The sequence below is a fragment of the Antrostomus carolinensis genome, unplaced genomic scaffold (genome assembly GCF_000700745.2).
Source record: "Antrostomus carolinensis isolate BGI_N321 unplaced genomic scaffold, ASM70074v2 scaffold38808, whole genome shotgun sequence".
NCBI classification, from domain to species: domain Eukaryota; kingdom Metazoa; phylum Chordata; class Aves; order Caprimulgiformes; family Caprimulgidae; genus Antrostomus; species Antrostomus carolinensis.
The window spans coordinates 1-17,184 of NW_010331577.1; the positions used below are offsets into that span (position 1 = coordinate 1).

Below are 17,184 nucleotides of genomic sequence, written 5' to 3' on the forward strand. Positions count from 1 at the left end.
CCCTTTCCCCCCCCAAACTTGGACAAATACACTTTCGGTGTGAGATTTCTGTGAGAAATATAATTACAAATGCAAATAGGCTTTAAGCACTGATAGCAAATATGCAAAATGGGTTGTTTTGTGAAAACTTTCCCTATTGTTTGCTTAGTCATGATAAGTGAAGTTAAATACAGAGACATAAAGCAAATGACTGAAGAGAAAGCAAGTATGGGCAGAAGTTGTTTTGCAGTATTTGCTCTTATCTCCTATGTGACAGCTCAACGCAGCAAAGAAACATCATCTGTTAGGCCTGCTAAATAGCGAGGGACAGCTAGCTGTGAGTAACAGCATCTCAGCTTTGTCAGGAAGCCCATCCAATACCTACGACTCGTGCTCTATGGTCTTTTAGTCTCCACCCATTTGGTAGGTGTATCTCTAGTCTCTAATTTAGACAACTGTTTTGTTCACTGCTAGACAGAGGCATGCAGACATGTGAGCAAGTTTCACTCTAGCTTAAAGATCAGCTGTGTCACCACACTCTGTGAGAGAGACTCACATTTCCGGCAAATTCAACAGCGCCTTTTCGTGTCTTGCCCTTGAATCCATGCTGTAACATGGACTACATGCCAGGAGGTTTTAGCCAGCACAGAATGAGGTCAGCTCACCAAAATATCTGTTTATTATTCCACAGCAAAAAAAATCAAAACCAAAATAAACCTACTCAGAAGTCTAAGAGAAAGCAAGCTGTTTGCATGGTACCTTCTCTTGCTTCTACAATGTCGCTCCTTTTTTGTAGACTGTGAAGACTGCAAGGCCAGTAGCAGAACCCAACGCAGGATTTTGGTGTCAGCTGCAGAGATATGAAGAAGATTTGCAGATACCAAAGCAGTCTGATCTGCTGAGCACAGGACTTGAAAATAGCAGTGTGTGAAGATGTTTTACAGAGCTAAGTGACTTGCTACAGCTCTGGGAGGGTGGGGGGAGAAGGGGGGAGTCACTTAATAAATCACCTCTACATAAAATGCCTTACTCCCCAAACTGAGTTGATGGTTCATCAAATCCGTTCAGAGCGTTACCACTGAAGGTGCTTGGGAAAGGGGCAGATCAGCAGGGGGAAAGAGCAGGTGGTTGGAAGGACTGTAAACAAACCCCTGAAAGGCATGGGTATCACTTCAGCATTTATTTTCCCCAAATGACACTGAACACAGTAACAACGTACTGAATGAGTGAAGGCGTTAGTTACTACACAGGGATTTTACTCTTGTTTTTTTTAATTAAACTTCCCAGTGATATCACTAGAAGATCTGATACCAGACCAGGGAAGTTCTGAATTGGTCTTGTTATTCATGTTCATGCACTGACACAACCTTTGGTGGAAAAGTGACACTGGACTGCTTAGTCACTGCCCGAGCTCTGCATTTTCCTTACATCCAACTAGACCCAAATACCATCACAAAATTACCTAAAAATCCAGAGGACAGAATATACAGATGAGGGTAAGGAGTGCAGCTCCCACCATGCAAGTTACGTGCCTGTTTGGCTTTTGAAATTATTCCCCAAAAGACCAAAGGGATGATTTTTAACAGAGTAGTTGACAGTGGAAGGAGAAAGACGACACTGGCATGTTTGCATGGTACTCTAATCACAGAATCGCAGAATGTTGGGGATTGGAAGGGACCTCGAAAGATCATCTAGTCCAATCCCCTGCTGAAGCAGGAACCTAAATGAGATCACATAGAAAGGCGTCCAGGCAGGTTTTGAATGTCTCCAGAGAAGGAGACTCCACAACCTCCCTGGGCAGCCTGTGCCAGTGCCCTCACTGTAAAGAAGTTTCTTCTCAAGTTTAAGTGGAACCTCCTGTGTTCCAGCTCACACCCATTGCCATTGTTCCTGCCCAGATGCAACACCCTACACTTGCCCTTGTTATATTTCATTAAGTTCTTCTCTGCCCAGAGAGAGTAATCCTCACTACTAAAAGTAATCCTCACTCCTTTTAGCTCTCCTTACTAAGCCTAGTAAGATCTGGCAATGCCCAATTCACGCCTTCATGTGTCAGTTTACGAGTCAGCTGTATGTGTATGCAAACAACACAGCTAAATCATTTCTGCTAAGAGTGCTTGCAGGTTGTCCTGTGAAATTAGCTGTTGGGATATAAAGGAAGCCGCATGAAGCTTCTAAATCAAACTACAACTGTGTTTATCACAAGATGATAAAAGTAGAGAGAAACACCAAGGTATTTTGTCAAACTGTATTAATACATTTGTAACTTAAAAGGGACAAGTTAGGAAACCTGTAAACCTGCAGTGTGAAATTCCATTCCGTGTTGCTCAAAGCATCAACACAAAGTAAAGTTAGTTCATCATCATCCGTCTAGGTGCTTACACAAGGCAAACAGGCTCCCAGCAGTGCAGTGGTTTAAGGTAGACATGCTAATGATGGAACAACGATGGAGAATAAAGCAACTGGGGAATTAAATGAACTAGACAATTCAGATGCAGTAGAAGTTCCCAAAGGTAAAGACTGATTAGAGTTAAATGAGGATTAGGTTAAAAGCTGAAAACAGAAATAAAAAATTGGGGCTATCATCTTCATAGTTATCACATAACATTTTCACACCAGATACTTTCTCCGCTTCCAGTGTTTGGTTCATTCTGTAGCATTTATCTTTGGTGTCTGCATTACAACCAACAACAAATTTGTTGCACATCAGCTGATTTGGAGGCGAATGGTTGTTAGGGGTTTGGGGTTTTTTTAGCTTTTCTAAATCTTGACTCTTGAAACTCTAATATGAGTTTCATTATAACATGAGGCTTCAAGCCCACAGTATATAGACTATATCCTTATTGATGCCCAAGATACCAATGATAAAATAAAAAAAATATATCTGTTTCAGTCAGTCTGTGAAATAAGGTTTATTGCCTGTCAAAAGCTAAAGCTGGTAAACAAAAGTAGGAAGCTAAACATTAATGAATACACAACACATTCTAACTGTAAGGCATATTAACTGGCAGTCAGCTACAGCATATCAGTTCCGCATTTTTGAGTCAGCTGAAATAGATACAGTTGCTCTTGACTGTCAGGAAACACTGCACTCTGGTTAAATTTTACCAGGCTTCTCGGCATGCAGAAAACCTTCATGCTGCAGGATTTCACATCACAGCATTTTCTGTAGAAACCTATTTACATTTGAAAACATTCCTGGAAAACCATTCCTATTTACATTGAAAACCATACGTCCTTGTACTGCTCCAAATTAAGATGAAAGATTGCAACTTGGAACTGGAGCCGTGGAAGTAGCCACTTCTTTATTTGAGTTCATAACCTGCTAATGTTACAAGTGATGTAAAAGGTAAGTTTAGACATACTCTTTGTTGCTTATGATTGTCTCAGAGTTTTTGGTGTAAATGCGCTGCTGAGGAGCTGCCTGGCCTGCTGAATATGCGTATTTGTTGCAACTGTAAATTAAGAAAGAAAAAAAAAAAGGATACAAAAAAATAGCTATTAGACACATGTCCACAGCTTCAGATACTTAGGAAGTTACATATTTAGGTCTGTATCCAACCCACCGATAGCACGTACTTTACAAAGGTGCAGAAACTAGAGGCCTATTGTTCTCATCAGTCTTGTAGTTAAGGGGAAAGAGATGGGCTCTTTGGCAGGCAGCACGGCCCACTCTCTTGTAACCAGAAACATGCTCTGGATTCCTAACCCACATGTGCTCTCCCTCGCATGTTAGTCAAGTCTCTAAAGCAGAAGAGAATCTAGACCTTAGTGCCTTTGTGCAAGCTGCAGTTTTTAATACAAGAATCAAGATGATAAGAAAGGAAAACAGGAGCCAAGCCCTTGAGGCATTCATCATGTTCAACTTCTACTTCATACATCAGTTTTAGGTGATTTTTCAAGATATTTCAGGATATTTGGTACTTAGTATCAAAGGCTGGTGAGTGAGATCGAAAGTCCAATGTGGCTGATGAAATATTACCATAAAATTTAAATGGCTTCAGATTGGGCTATGGAGAATCAGAAGAACACTCTCATTTATTATGTGTTTTGACGTAACTTCCTAAGATTAAAGATAGCAGCAGTGAGCTGCTTCCTTCCACGTTATCATCCTCTCAAGCTTAGCCAGTACAGCCTCCATGACATCTGTGTTCTTCTGGATAGACATGGACCTCTGCTATTCCTGACAATTTCATCCTTCTCCTTCAGAAAGGGACCTTCTCTATGTGTGCATAATTTAAGATTGGAAAAAAAAAAAAAAAAAAAATCCAGGCAAGGTTGCATATTGAGGCCAGAAATCTCAGCTCTTCTGATTTGAGGCGCAACAAGGCATTTCCATAAGGAACAAGAGAAAAAATCATATCCATCTAATGATCAACTGGATGTGCTTTGGGAAGGAAATGCCATTACATTTTCTGCAAATTAAATGGCATCTGAATATTTTAATAGTAATGAGTATTGCAGAAAGACTTTATTATAATACTTTTCTTTTGGCAATAGATAGTTCGCTCTTTCACTGCACATTTTCATCATGTAGATCTTAGAACCATCAGCAGTACCCAGAATTACCAAATACTAGTTACAGGTGGCCACTGACTGCAAAGTACCAACAAGTACACTGTCTCGGAGGTACAAGCATTTGGTACAGCATTCCCTGCCATCACAAGTCTGTGCCATGCCATAGCACTGAATTAATAGGTACAATTTCCTGATTGTACTTTATATGGCTCCAGATTTTTATCAGAAAGTGAGGGAGAGAGAATAGTATAGAGATAGAAAATAGTATATAATGGACAGCTGCTATTTCAACTGACAAATCCAAAATTACCTGTAGCCCTGTTTTTTCTTCCCTTTGCATGAACAGGTCAGTAAGATTCCACCAAGCATATAAAGAACAGATCCAGCCCAGCCTAAGTACAGAGCATCTCCTAGTTCATATCTGAAACATGAAAGATTTTATGGAAGCAGCATATAACAGGATCACAAAGCCATTATTTTAGACTGAGCCATAAGGTGCACAAAATCATGCAAACAAACAAATTCTAGTCTGTGTAGATCAGCTAACTGAAAGGTACTTCAACAGGTAACAGAGGAGAACAGGTGGTGTTCTGGCTTTGTGTCTGTTCAGTAAAACTCTTACAGGTATATTTATGTGCTCTGCCAAATTGGTGACAGAACAGAAAGTACTAAGCAACATAAAGATAAGTACCAATAAATACTTGCATATATTTAATAAATTGGTGATAATAAATGATAATAATATAACTTCTGTGCAGCCCACAACGCTCATTTTGCCCTTGTATTGGCTGTGCCACTGAAGTCATTTTGTGAAACTGAATGATTCGGACCTTACTGTCTGTGTCTTGAGAAAAGGCTAACCATAGAAATCAGTTTTCTATTTCTGTCTATGGACACAACACTACATCACCTACAAGCAGCTATTTGTAGAGGGCTAGTATTCAAACTTATATATCCTAAAGAATATTCAGCACTCTCTGTGGTTATATGACATTATACCAAAGGAAAGTACACAGGAGGGATTGGCAGGAGCACTTAGGTTGCCTTCACAGCCGTATAAGAAATTTCTCTTAGAATTAATAGCAGTTAACTTTACTAATTTGCCAGTCAGGCCAGAAAAAATGCAATCTGAAAACACAGATTTGCCAGCCTCTTCAGAGTGAAGATCAATAGTGGCCTGCAATTGAATTTAAACCCATCTCACAGAGTCCAAGGAGCACAAACTTTCTCAAGAGCATGTCTGGCTTTACCAATGATCAAAGTTAATTCAGTAAGAACTGCTTAGTGAATCAATAGTCTTAAACATGAAGTTTAAATATTAAAAAAAGGGTTTCCTGAGCTACTGAATGCAACCATCTGGTAACTGATTAACATGCATTGATGTTGAAGCCCCAAAGCTATACCAGAGAACTATAAAACTCACTAACTATCCCACTAACTGAAATTCCTTATCAACAGTTGTTTCGGTCCTCTAACGTATTTATTACCCTTCATATAATTCTCTCAAGGGGATATAAAACAACAAAAAGTATTCACAAGTGCAATTTCTTTGTAAGTGCTTCTTTGAAAACAGGGAAAACTGACAAACATCCAAAGCAATTGCTTGAAGTACTTTGGTTCATAACAAAGCATTTCACCTCTGGCTTCTCTGAATTGATCCTCAGGAGGAAACTTACAAGACACTTCAAATATGATCCTAGCAACTAACGATTTCTGGTTTACTGATCTAAAAATTATATAGTTGGTAGAGGCACTGGCAAATTATGAATGTCCCCTCTTGCCCAAACAAGCTCTCTCATGTTCCACAGACAATATATTATGTTTTCCTCTTCCTTTATCCCCCTCTCTGAAGGAGAGGCCTCTTTGCCTCCACCCCTGTTCCTCATTGCTAAATCTATTGACCTAGATAAGGTGCTATAAGCGGGCATTTGGTTTTGAAGACTGTTGCTTTTATGTCAGACAAGAATAAGGCTTTTATACCTCCAAACTTGCTTGTGCGCAACTGTATGAGCTGGCAGTCCCACAAACGTTGCCTCATTTTAATTCATAAGGCAAACAAATGTTGAGCTGTTAATATATAGTAAAAAATATTTTTTTACTTCTTTAAGACAAGCAGCACACTTCAGTGACGTTTCTCAGCTATCTGTGGGTCACTAGTATGCAGGTCAAGGCGGTTTCTGTACAGTTTACATTTCCTTGTACATCTGAGGCATTATATTCCAGCTGTAGCTAGAATTTTCCACCTCTTGGTCTAAATGACGAAGAAAAATAAGACCTTTTCTTCTTCATAGCATTGAGATGTGTGCTTAATTGAGTCTCACAAGAAAATGTAAACACAGCACAGAAACTCCTCAGATGTGGGAATGATATTCCCCACACATTCACTAAACTTTCCAGAAGAGACCTCTCCTCCATCCCCACCGACAGCAAACATCTCTGAGGTGAAAAGTTTCCCTGAATACAGATTTTTCTTACTGTGGGACTGGATAACAGGATCCATCCAGGTTCTGCAACTCTGGAGCAGCTGAGGTTAGTGCAGCTGTCTATAACACATGATGGAGTTTGGTATGACAGATCTATTCACTTACTTGGTTCCAGCGAACAATGGGTCAAAGAACTGAGCAGTAACCATCGCAGCGTACCAAGAAACAGCAACCATGGAGCAGAGACCTACCAGAAAAAGTTTAAAAAGCACACAGGTGAACGATTCCTTTAATGGCAGTAACAACTTTAAACCAAGAACAAGTGTTCATTTCATTTAGTCTAGCTGTGAAAGCGATACACAGTATTGATAGCATTCTCATTTCAGCCCTGCTATTACCTCCTAAAATAAAGAGAAATCCTCCCGTGACAGCAAACTTCCTTTTTGCATCTTCATCGCTCAACCCAACATTTGTGCACTTCAAACCAAGCAGCGAGAGCACTGTAGCTATGAATCCCAAGAGGATGGAAGCAATCATCAAGGCACGGCAAGCCTGAATATGAGCTAAGACAGAAAAAGAGAAAACAAATCAGGATCTATACAGAATTTAAATTAATCTTGTGCTGAAAAAAGTGATTAGAGGGAGTGACAAAATGAACAGAAGTAGAAGCTTGTCCAACTTTGTTATTTGGTTCAGAGAAGCATCCAAACCCTTTATAAGCTCAGTAAATCCTATCGGGCCTTTAGTAAACCCTGAAAAATTATAGCAAGCCCTTCATGGCCCATCTTCAGTGTGAAAATGCATAGCAGCATATATGGTCATTTACAGAAGAATTACATCTCCTACTCACAAGTCCTGGTGACTTCCTTACACCTGTGTCACTGAGCACACAGGCCACCTAAGACCAACTCCTGTTGGGAGGTTACAGCTGGTATGGGCACATTAGGGAATTTGGTACAATTCTGCATCAGTTAAACTCCTCGTCTTCCCGCTTAGGTATCAATTGAAAAAGAAAAAAAAAAAAACAAAACAAACACAAAAACAAAACAAACCAGAACAAAATATTAACCAGCCTTCTTAAGAAGGAAGGTCAGACAGGGACTTTGGGCTCCTTTAAAATGGCACTCTGGATTTGGCAGATTTCAGGTCAAATGGCACTTTGGCACCTTTGCTATGAGATAAACACACCAGGTGTCACCAATCCAGCCGGTCTTGGCTGCTAACCACACATCAAAAGGGCCTGAAGTGGGCTGTGTCTGGACAGCCACATTGCTGATGCTAACATGCAAGCTCACACTCCCAGATCACCTCTGTGTCCTACATGGTAACCTGCTCTCTGGCTCTGTAGTGGAGCGAGCCCGTAACTCTCCAGACAACAACCACCAGTCACAGAAACAGGAGGTGCAGTGATAGATTCATGCTCAGTCTCAGTGGGCTGTATGGCTTTATGTGGCTCAAGAATATTGGTCCTGCAGGCTTGAGAGGTATCAAAGGCAGGAATAAGCAGTCATGAGATAAATACACAGAAGCATTAAAGGATAACATTGCTCAAGGAATAAATGTTCTGTTAAGCATCAATTTTAAAATTTCCTGGAAAAAAATACAAAGGGTAATAGAAGTGGAAAGACCCATCAAAGTACCGTTACCAGTTTAAGGGTTTTGCCTGCAGAAGATACAGTTAGGACAAGCACTCAACTCCAACGCTGCTGTCTAGTTTGGGATCTTGCAGCCTGGCAGCAGGAATTACCCATAGCAGAGATCCAACAACTTATATTTCAGGTCTTTGGGACTCCAGCAATACTAAATGGGACTGCCCATATCTCTCCAGGATGCCCAAGCATACCCTCGGGCTAACTGCTTTGCAAGCCAAGAGATTTCCTTTTTTTCTTTGTACCACAACATGATAACCTCAACAGCCTTAACTGGTCAGCTCACTTCACAGTCTAGAAAGCTCAGCTTCCTGTTGTCTTCATCTTAAAAATGAGCTCATTAAACAAGATACAAAGTCAGTTAATTTTATTAACCAATATTAATTGTAAGAAATTATCCTAAAATCCTGTCATTGGAAGAAACTCCTATGGAATCTTAACAAGAAAAAAAAAAGTTTAAAAGCATTTGGCAGTTAACAATCGCTTTACATCAAATGTCAGCTCTAGTTGTGACTAGATAGAGAGTGCTAGCTAGACATAGTAGTCAGTCACGGTTTCAATGTTATGCAATATTGCTTTAAAAAAGATCCTGAGTTCAAACACTTTGATTTGGGCTAATGGCTTGCTGAATTCAAAAGCTCTAAACCTGTTTCGAAGATCCAAGTCTAGTATTACCCACGCACAGAACAAAAACCAGAGGTATACCACATTGCTCAGCAGCTCAGCTGTCAATAAGGAAACCTTCATAGAAAATCTTTAGGGTTCTTCTGATGAAAGGGAAAAGACACTTTTGGTTTTTTTCTTTTTTTTCTTTCCCTCCTCTCAACCCTTAGCATATTCTGCTGCAGCAGTTTCAGCTAAATTTCTAACAACAATTTGAAACACACTTAAACTACCCATGATAATTTTTAGTCTGCCTTGGCTCATACCTGCAAGTGCTACACACATTTCTTGGTGGTCCCAACTATTTGCTCAGCCCCATTGCTACCAACCCCACTTTCTGCCCAGTTTGCCAAACTGTCTTCTCAACTTTTTCTACAATTTCAAAGTCTTCCAACTTGTTGCTTTTTCAGTTCTCCTTTCTAAAACCATTTTTTCCTCTACAATGCTGCAAGCTGCTTTTCCCTTCCTCTTCCCCCTGCCAATACCCCGCAAACACACTGCCATCTTCTCAACAAAGTAACTGGTCTCCTCTTCAATGGATCGCATTTAATCTTCACAAATTCACTTTCAGAGCCTGGCCTATTCATTTACTTTTTGTCGGGTCCCATTTTTCCTCCCTGCTGACTCCAGGTTGCTATCTGCAATTCTCCAGGAGCCTTGCTGTTGCTTGCCTTCCTTTTTCTTTTGCTTTAACATATCCACTCATGATGCTCTTTTTGGCCCCCCTACACCCAATTTCTTTAAACCCTACTTTTTTCTCAGCAGCTGCAAGTTGCTGACCCGATAGGGCCCATTGCTCACATCGGCAGGCATGGGAGCTCCATCACACTCTCAGAGGCAGCACCACCTGTAAATACATCTGTGACAAGATGCCGCTTAGAGTCAGTGTCGGGACTTTATACCTGAACCAAATGCACACTCACATAAGCGCTCTGCAGAGGATAATGCCCAACAGACATGATCCTGCTATTGCTGAGTCTAAGAATTTTATATAGGGTTATGTTCTTCTTAATATACACATGCATTTTAAAGCAAATTGTTAGATAACACTGACAGATGAAAAGAACAGATTATTCCCTAAATATGGAACATAATTAGACAGTTACAGAGAATTGCTATACTAGTGTCAGAGATGGTCAACAACATTAGTTTATTTCAGACAGAGAGAAAGTGAATTTAATACCTCATTCCCACTAATCCCATATTACACATTCTTCAGATTAGGAGTATCCTGCTTCCTATGTAGTTGAGCCACATCCCGGTGTAGATTCAACTAAGTAGGAAGGCATTTTTATTCTGGGATAAGTATCTACATAGTGAATTATTCAAGATTAATAAAAAATAGCTTTACTGTCTATAAACAGTAATATTGCCTTAGCTGAGCATTTGAGACAAACCACAGTTCTGCTAAAGACCGGTACAGAGTAGAGGAGCCAGCACATCTAAATTTTCTGACCTTTTGAACCTCATCCAACAAAACATTAGTTAACAAGTCCTGGCAAATATATTAATTTATAATATATACTCATTGTATAAAATATACTCATAATACACTAAGTTATTATATGTATAATATATACTTGTATTTCTTGCATTATCTACGATTTTCAGTCTCAACACAGAAAAAAACACTACCACTTCTTAGCTATAAATAGTATTTCTTACATATTATATGTAAAAACTCCAGCTATAGTACATTGGTTATCAAGTGTTGCAAAAGAAGGCCCAAACAATAATTCCAAATAAACATGGAACTGTCATAAGATGTGTTAGAAAATGTCTCCTACTAATTCCTCCCACAAGATGCTAGAAAACAGCTTACACCATATTTAAAATGCCTATTAAAATAAAGCCTTGATCAAGTGACTTCATTCGCTTAATTTTATAGCCTTTCCTAATGTGCTTGACACATTCTGCTGCTTAAGAGATTTTTATTACTTCAACCCACAGAGTCCTTCTTGGCCAGTTATTTTCCAGTACCACTAGGTTACCAAAACAAAACACTTCCAACTTTTTTCCCCACAAATTTTTAAGCAATATAAACAAGACTGCGCAAAGTCACATACCAGGCAGTGCAAGCATAGAGTCAAATTCTCTGCAGTTGGATACTCCAGTGCTGTCTTCTGCACAGCTCTTCCACAGGTTTTCAAACAATGTAGACGTTGTGATCACACTACCATGTATACTGGAGACTTTCCAGTAATTATTCGGCAAAGTAGCTCCAATAATTGCCCACCCACCCAAGCACAAAAGAAAACCAACAATTTCCAACGCAGCAGTCATGCTTGTGAGTAGTAACAGTTAAATATCCCTATAATTAGATTACAATCAAGTGAAGCCTTTCAGAAGCCTCCTTGCTGTTTTATCTCCGAGTTTCACTCCAAAATGAGGCTACCTTTGCTCTTTGCTCAACCCCAGAGATAAGGCTTACAGTGCATGACAATAAGTGGGAGCAGTTCATGATAAAGATATTAACATTTAAAAAAATAACAATATTGATTCTTTTTCTAATGAGAAGTAACAAAATGAGCCTACTCTTAGTCTCAGCTTAGAAAGTCCAGTCAGTATTCCTACAAAGTATCTTGTAAGAGTGATAACATTGGCAAATATTTTATTTCTGTCTCTGCTCTGAAGTCAAATAGGGTTTATACAAGATTAAAATTGTTTGTAACTTTATTATTGATCTCAAATCAAAAAGCTTTACTGTGTTGTTTTCTTGATGACTCAGGCATGAAAAAGCTTGAGAACAGGAAATTTATTCTGTTGCTAGAAAATGTAGCACATTTTTTGGAGTTATGGTCAAAGTGATCCATAGCAACTGTACAGACAGCTTCTTTCAGGAAGGTTAAGTCTGTGGATGAGTGGTTTCCATTAATAGTTTACAGTCTATTGATCTGTAGTTAAACACATTCAGTCTTAAAAATAGTCCCGCTTACACTGGAATACAATTGTAATAATGCATGTTCCACAGAAATGAAATATAATGAGCCAGTGTGACAGACCTATCTCAAAAGGAATAAAATGAGGAGGGGAAACAGCTCTATGAAAAATAACACATATCAGCTGGTTGCATCTGCTTGTCAGAATATCTTTGTATTAAAAAAAAAAAAACAAACCACCATCTATTCCAGGCAAAGCAGAAGGACGTTAAACTTGGTTTACTTGCTTCTGCTCTTGACTTGACAAAATCATAGACTCAATGCACATCACCCACTAATGTTAATACCTTAAACTACTTGTGTATCCAAACAGGGTTAACCATCTCTTGCAGTGATAACCTGCTCTTATCTCCAGGAAATGGAGTCAGAGTTTCTTCATAAAACGATCCTGCCATGACACAGCACAGTAACAGATTCACGGCATTTACAGAAAGACCACAAGAAGGATCAGCCATTGAGTCCCAGCTGGCCCAGAACTGCTATCTTGGGTTTTTTTCAAAATTCACTGGTCACTTTGACCTGATGCTGTAGGTTGGTAGGCTCAGCTGCAAAAGGATACTACGGTGCTATCGCAACATTTCTGCTCCCTTGGCAGCTAAGAAGATCATTGCCATTGCTTTAAATAAGAGCAGATTTGGCAGCACAGCTAGTGTGATCCTGTGCAGCTCTGTACTTGGCATCTTTTAAAGAAACTAGATTGTGTGTGGTAAGATTTGGTCTTCTCAGGTGACTTTTGCAGAATTCCCTCCTTCTGCTAAGTCACTGCAATTTGAAAAATGATGGCATAGTAAAATGAACACATGGTACCAGTATACTGGAGTATCTGCATCCCATTAAAAGCCCTTCAGAGTTTCAAATTAATTTATCCGTACACAGGTGCTACCATGGTGACCTCAGTGATCACTTCTGCTGACAGCACTTTCAAAGCTGAGTTTAGTTGAGACCTTGAATCCAGTTTTCCCAGATTTTACACTGCTGCTAAGGATTAAAAAAAAAAAAATAAGAATTTAATTAAAAAAAACCCCAAACCTCTTCCTAATTAAGAAAGCTATTTCAACAGGCAGACATAAAGCACACATATAAACAGAAAAGATCAAACTGCAGATCTGGAATGCATGAGTTTTTCCTATATGGCACCAGGCATTTTAATCATTCCCTTAAGGAAATCAGTCTTCAGTGGTGTTGAAGAGTATAGGGTTATTCTTCACTAAATTTCATAAACTATGGCTTGGTAAGCTATGAACATAACAGCGAATGCTGCTCAGCAGGAGGCTCTGCATCAGCAGAATAAAAGAGTTGGTGTTGACAGCTTCACATCAACTCCTCCCGCGACTCGGGAGTTTTCCTTCAGACTTGCTCTAACCCAGTCAGGTGAACTGAACACCCACCAGCTGCTGCAGTTCTGGAGGTGCATTCCTGGAGCATATTTCCCTGCTTTGCTTCATCCACGAGGAAACCAATGTGCACATTCCAATACCACTTCACAATGCAAACTGAGTGCAGTAATTAAGAATAATTGGAACATTAATTACAAAAGTGTACTCCTGATGTAAGTAAAATGGTAATATAGACATGCCAAGACATGACCATGTATGACCATACTAATACACAACAAAGGAGAAAAATTGTTCTTAACCCCTCTGATATTCTCAAAACAGAGCACATTAGCATGTAATATGGTTGAGAAATGGTTTACAGGCAGAAATAGTATTTTTTAAAATCAGATCAGCCAATATAGAAAAAAAATACTGAAAACATTAACAGCTTAAATGTTTGACCAACAGGAGCTTTACCTTTTTGATCACTTCTGCAGATTTGTTTCAAGACCCAGGAATGCTGACTGAGCACTGTAGGAGAAACAGCCCTGCGACAGACAGCGATTACACTCCAGGCAGCCACATGACATGCCCGTCAGTTGGCATGAGGAACCCCACTCTGATTTTAGGGGACACGCAGTTCTTTGAACAGCTGAAGATGATTCACCAAGTCCTGCCAACCAAGAGTCTTCCAATTATGGGGGCTGCAGGAAGGGAGGGAAAACAACCCCTGGGAGGTGACTTCTTCAGTTCACCAGGAACTCTTCTGTTCTTGGGGAATATTTTCTTTCCATGTTGGGTGTAATGAAACTGTATTTTTAAAAAAGGAGGCTGTCCCACATTGACACTATTTGTCTCCATACTAGGGCTGAAACATCTGTTTCTCCCTGTTATGTGAGGCAAGGCAGAGCTGCCGTGCCATCTTGCTACCACATACGAGAAATGAAGGACTGTTGGCCCCGTCTCATTACATGAACTTCCAGAAATCATATCTAAGTTTCTAGATGAAACTTAGACACCCTGGTATCTACATAGAGGAAGTCTTGGAGAGGAGCATTCTGATACTGGTACCAGAACAATAGGAAAAGCTGACACTGTATCTGACAAAATGAGTATTTTTTTTAAATCCTTGAAAGAATATGATTAGCCACCTTTTGAGGCTACAAATTCCGGGCCTCATTACAGGATGTTGATAGTTATTCTTAAACTAGCACCATCATCATGAAAGCAGATGAGGCCACTGAAGTCAGGGCCCTGAGGAAGAACCACAAATATGCTGAATCTTGAGAGTTAACCCTTGAGAGTTAAATTCTCACATTTTAGAGATCTGTCTTACAGTTAAGCAGCTCTGACTCCAGTGGAGTCCATGTTTGTGTCATGAAAAACAAGCGTTCATAGTCTGTGAGACGTGGTATTTGTAAGTTTTGAGCACTGTGCATTGGGAATAAATCAGCTGGAAAGAGTCCAGACAAACAGCAATGACAGTAATCAGGTATCTATAAAGCAGGGAAGAAAAGATTCCATGATATAACTCATAAAGTGACTGCACAATAGTGAAAGTTGTAAAAGAATAAATGCAAAGTTCTGTTTAAGTTGCAAAGTTAAACACAACACCGGTTGTCAAAGGCTATACTGTTACTGTTTCTACAGAACTTAAATGTTGGTCCTTCCTAGTCCTTTACCATAAAAAATGTGTTTACAGAAAGATATTTTAAAAATCAAGAATAATCCAAACAAATAATTTTCAGTCCCTATGAAGAAAATTCTTCTCTTTCTATTTGCAGATAAACTTCCCTGCTACCACAGTCTACCTCAGAAAGCACAAAAGCATCAGTCGCACAGATGTATTTTAAGCCGGACGCCTCTGAGATATTCCAGAACAAATACACAGATTTAGCACAAAGCATCAAACAAGTTCTGGAATATCTACAAAGCCGTCTCACACCAAAGCACAAACAAGCACCAGCGCTCAATGACCTATGATCTGCTTGTAATTAAGAATTAGGCTGAGTAAAAGGATACTATTTCTTCCAAAACAACAACAAAAAATCTTAGATTAATTGTATACCACCCATACCTCTATGCCAACACAATAGAGATGGCAATAAAGCCACAACAGTTACTGAGATGAATTGCAGGGTGAAATATATGGGTTTCACTGGGGCCCTTTAATCCGTCTGCAAGTATTTCAGGACAAATCCTGTCCATAAGAGACCCTCTGTGACAACCACAGTATATGCTGCCCAACCGCGCTTACATGCTGTCCAGAAAGAAGGAATAAAAATACATCCCTGGATTTTACATACATATGCCACGTGCACTTACTGTCTGAACTCAACATGTAGAGAAATTTCTTGCACTCTATTGACCCAAAAGCAGTCACTCCACAGTCCATCCAAAGACCTTCAGAAATCCAGTCTGCAGTAGCTAGCCCTGTTGCGGTGTCCGCAATTTTCCATCTGTTAGACATGGTAGTAACAAGGGAAATGGTGAATCCTGCTAAAGCCAGCAGCAATGCACAGATTTGTAGAGAAGACGATGCCATTCTTCTGACAGAAGTTGTTTTCAAAGAAGCCCCCCAAAATGTCCGATACTAGAAACCTGTTGAAACAGTATATGGAGTTATCTTTACACAAGCCTGACCTTTACAAAAACACCAAAAACATACCTTCCTACAAAATAATTTATCACATAAGGGAACTGTAGAACCGGAATCTAAATCTCATTTTAAAATTGGAATACTTAAATATTCTATGACATCTGAGTATTTTCTTAGGAACACTTTTATGAGCATACATGCTTACCGCAAAAAATACCAACAGAACAAAACCAGAGGACCCATCTGAGGAATTCTCTACTTTGAATTTGCCATGTTTCATCTGTTCTTTTCTTGTTTGCTATCTCAAATCTTTTAAAATTAAAACTATTCAATGCTTGAATAAATTATCCATCTCCCAATTACAATGTCTATCAATACAAATTTAAAACAAACCAAAATTTGATACTCACGTTTCTGATATGTTTCTAACCTGTTTCATCTACCCTCCTGCTAGACACTAGTGTCAGCACTTTGTGAGGACCAGTTTGATCAAACAACTGGAAGTTTCGTACTCGGACCTTTCCCCCCATTCTAAAAATCAAGGACCCAGGGCTAAAGCTCTGCCCGACTGTTGCACAAAGGCTCAGGCATGGCTTCTTGCTACAGTGAGGTTTCAGTGAAATGAGCAACTCACATCAGAAAATTACAAGAAAATCATGTAAATTAGCACCAAAAATGCTCAGATTAACCTGGCAACCATTGTCATATAATTTGCTTTGTCAGTGCCACTGAGCTGCCCATGCACCATCAGGCTCTAAAGCAATACAGGAAAATATTATTACAATTTTCACAATGATTGTTTTACTCAAAACTTGCACTTGTCACCAAGACACTGTTTTCATGAAAGGAGGCCTGTGCTCATATAAGATGGCCAAGCAATTGAAGACAGGATTTGTTTTAGGATGCAGCCCACCCTGTGAAGGACTATGCAAGTTTTCTGTACTAAAAGAAAGAAGAATTCAAGCCTCCTCCCATAATAATTCATTTTAAATGACTGCCACACTTGGGATTTGTTTGCACAAGGGAAGAAGGATTAAGTTTATTCCACTCTTAAAAATGTGTATATTCCACTATAAAAGTTTAATCTCACATTGAGGA

At 39.5% G+C, this 17,184-nt stretch overlaps 1 protein-coding gene across 1 annotated transcript; it reads right to left on the minus strand.

The window, feature by feature from the left end:
* Positions 1–3,334: 3,334 nt before the first annotated feature.
* LOC104519068 (claudin-19) lies at positions 3,335–16,032 on the minus strand. The gene is made up of 5 exons (XM_010173257.1): positions 15,813–16,032; positions 7,319–7,483; positions 7,086–7,167; positions 4,808–4,918; positions 3,335–3,434 (listed from the first exon to the last, which is right to left on the minus strand). Exons 1-5 carry the CDS (start codon positions 16,030–16,032, stop codon positions 3,335–3,337), a joined length of 678 nt encoding a protein of 225 aa, XP_010171559.1.
* Between the last annotated feature and the right edge of the window lie 1,152 nt (positions 16,033–17,184).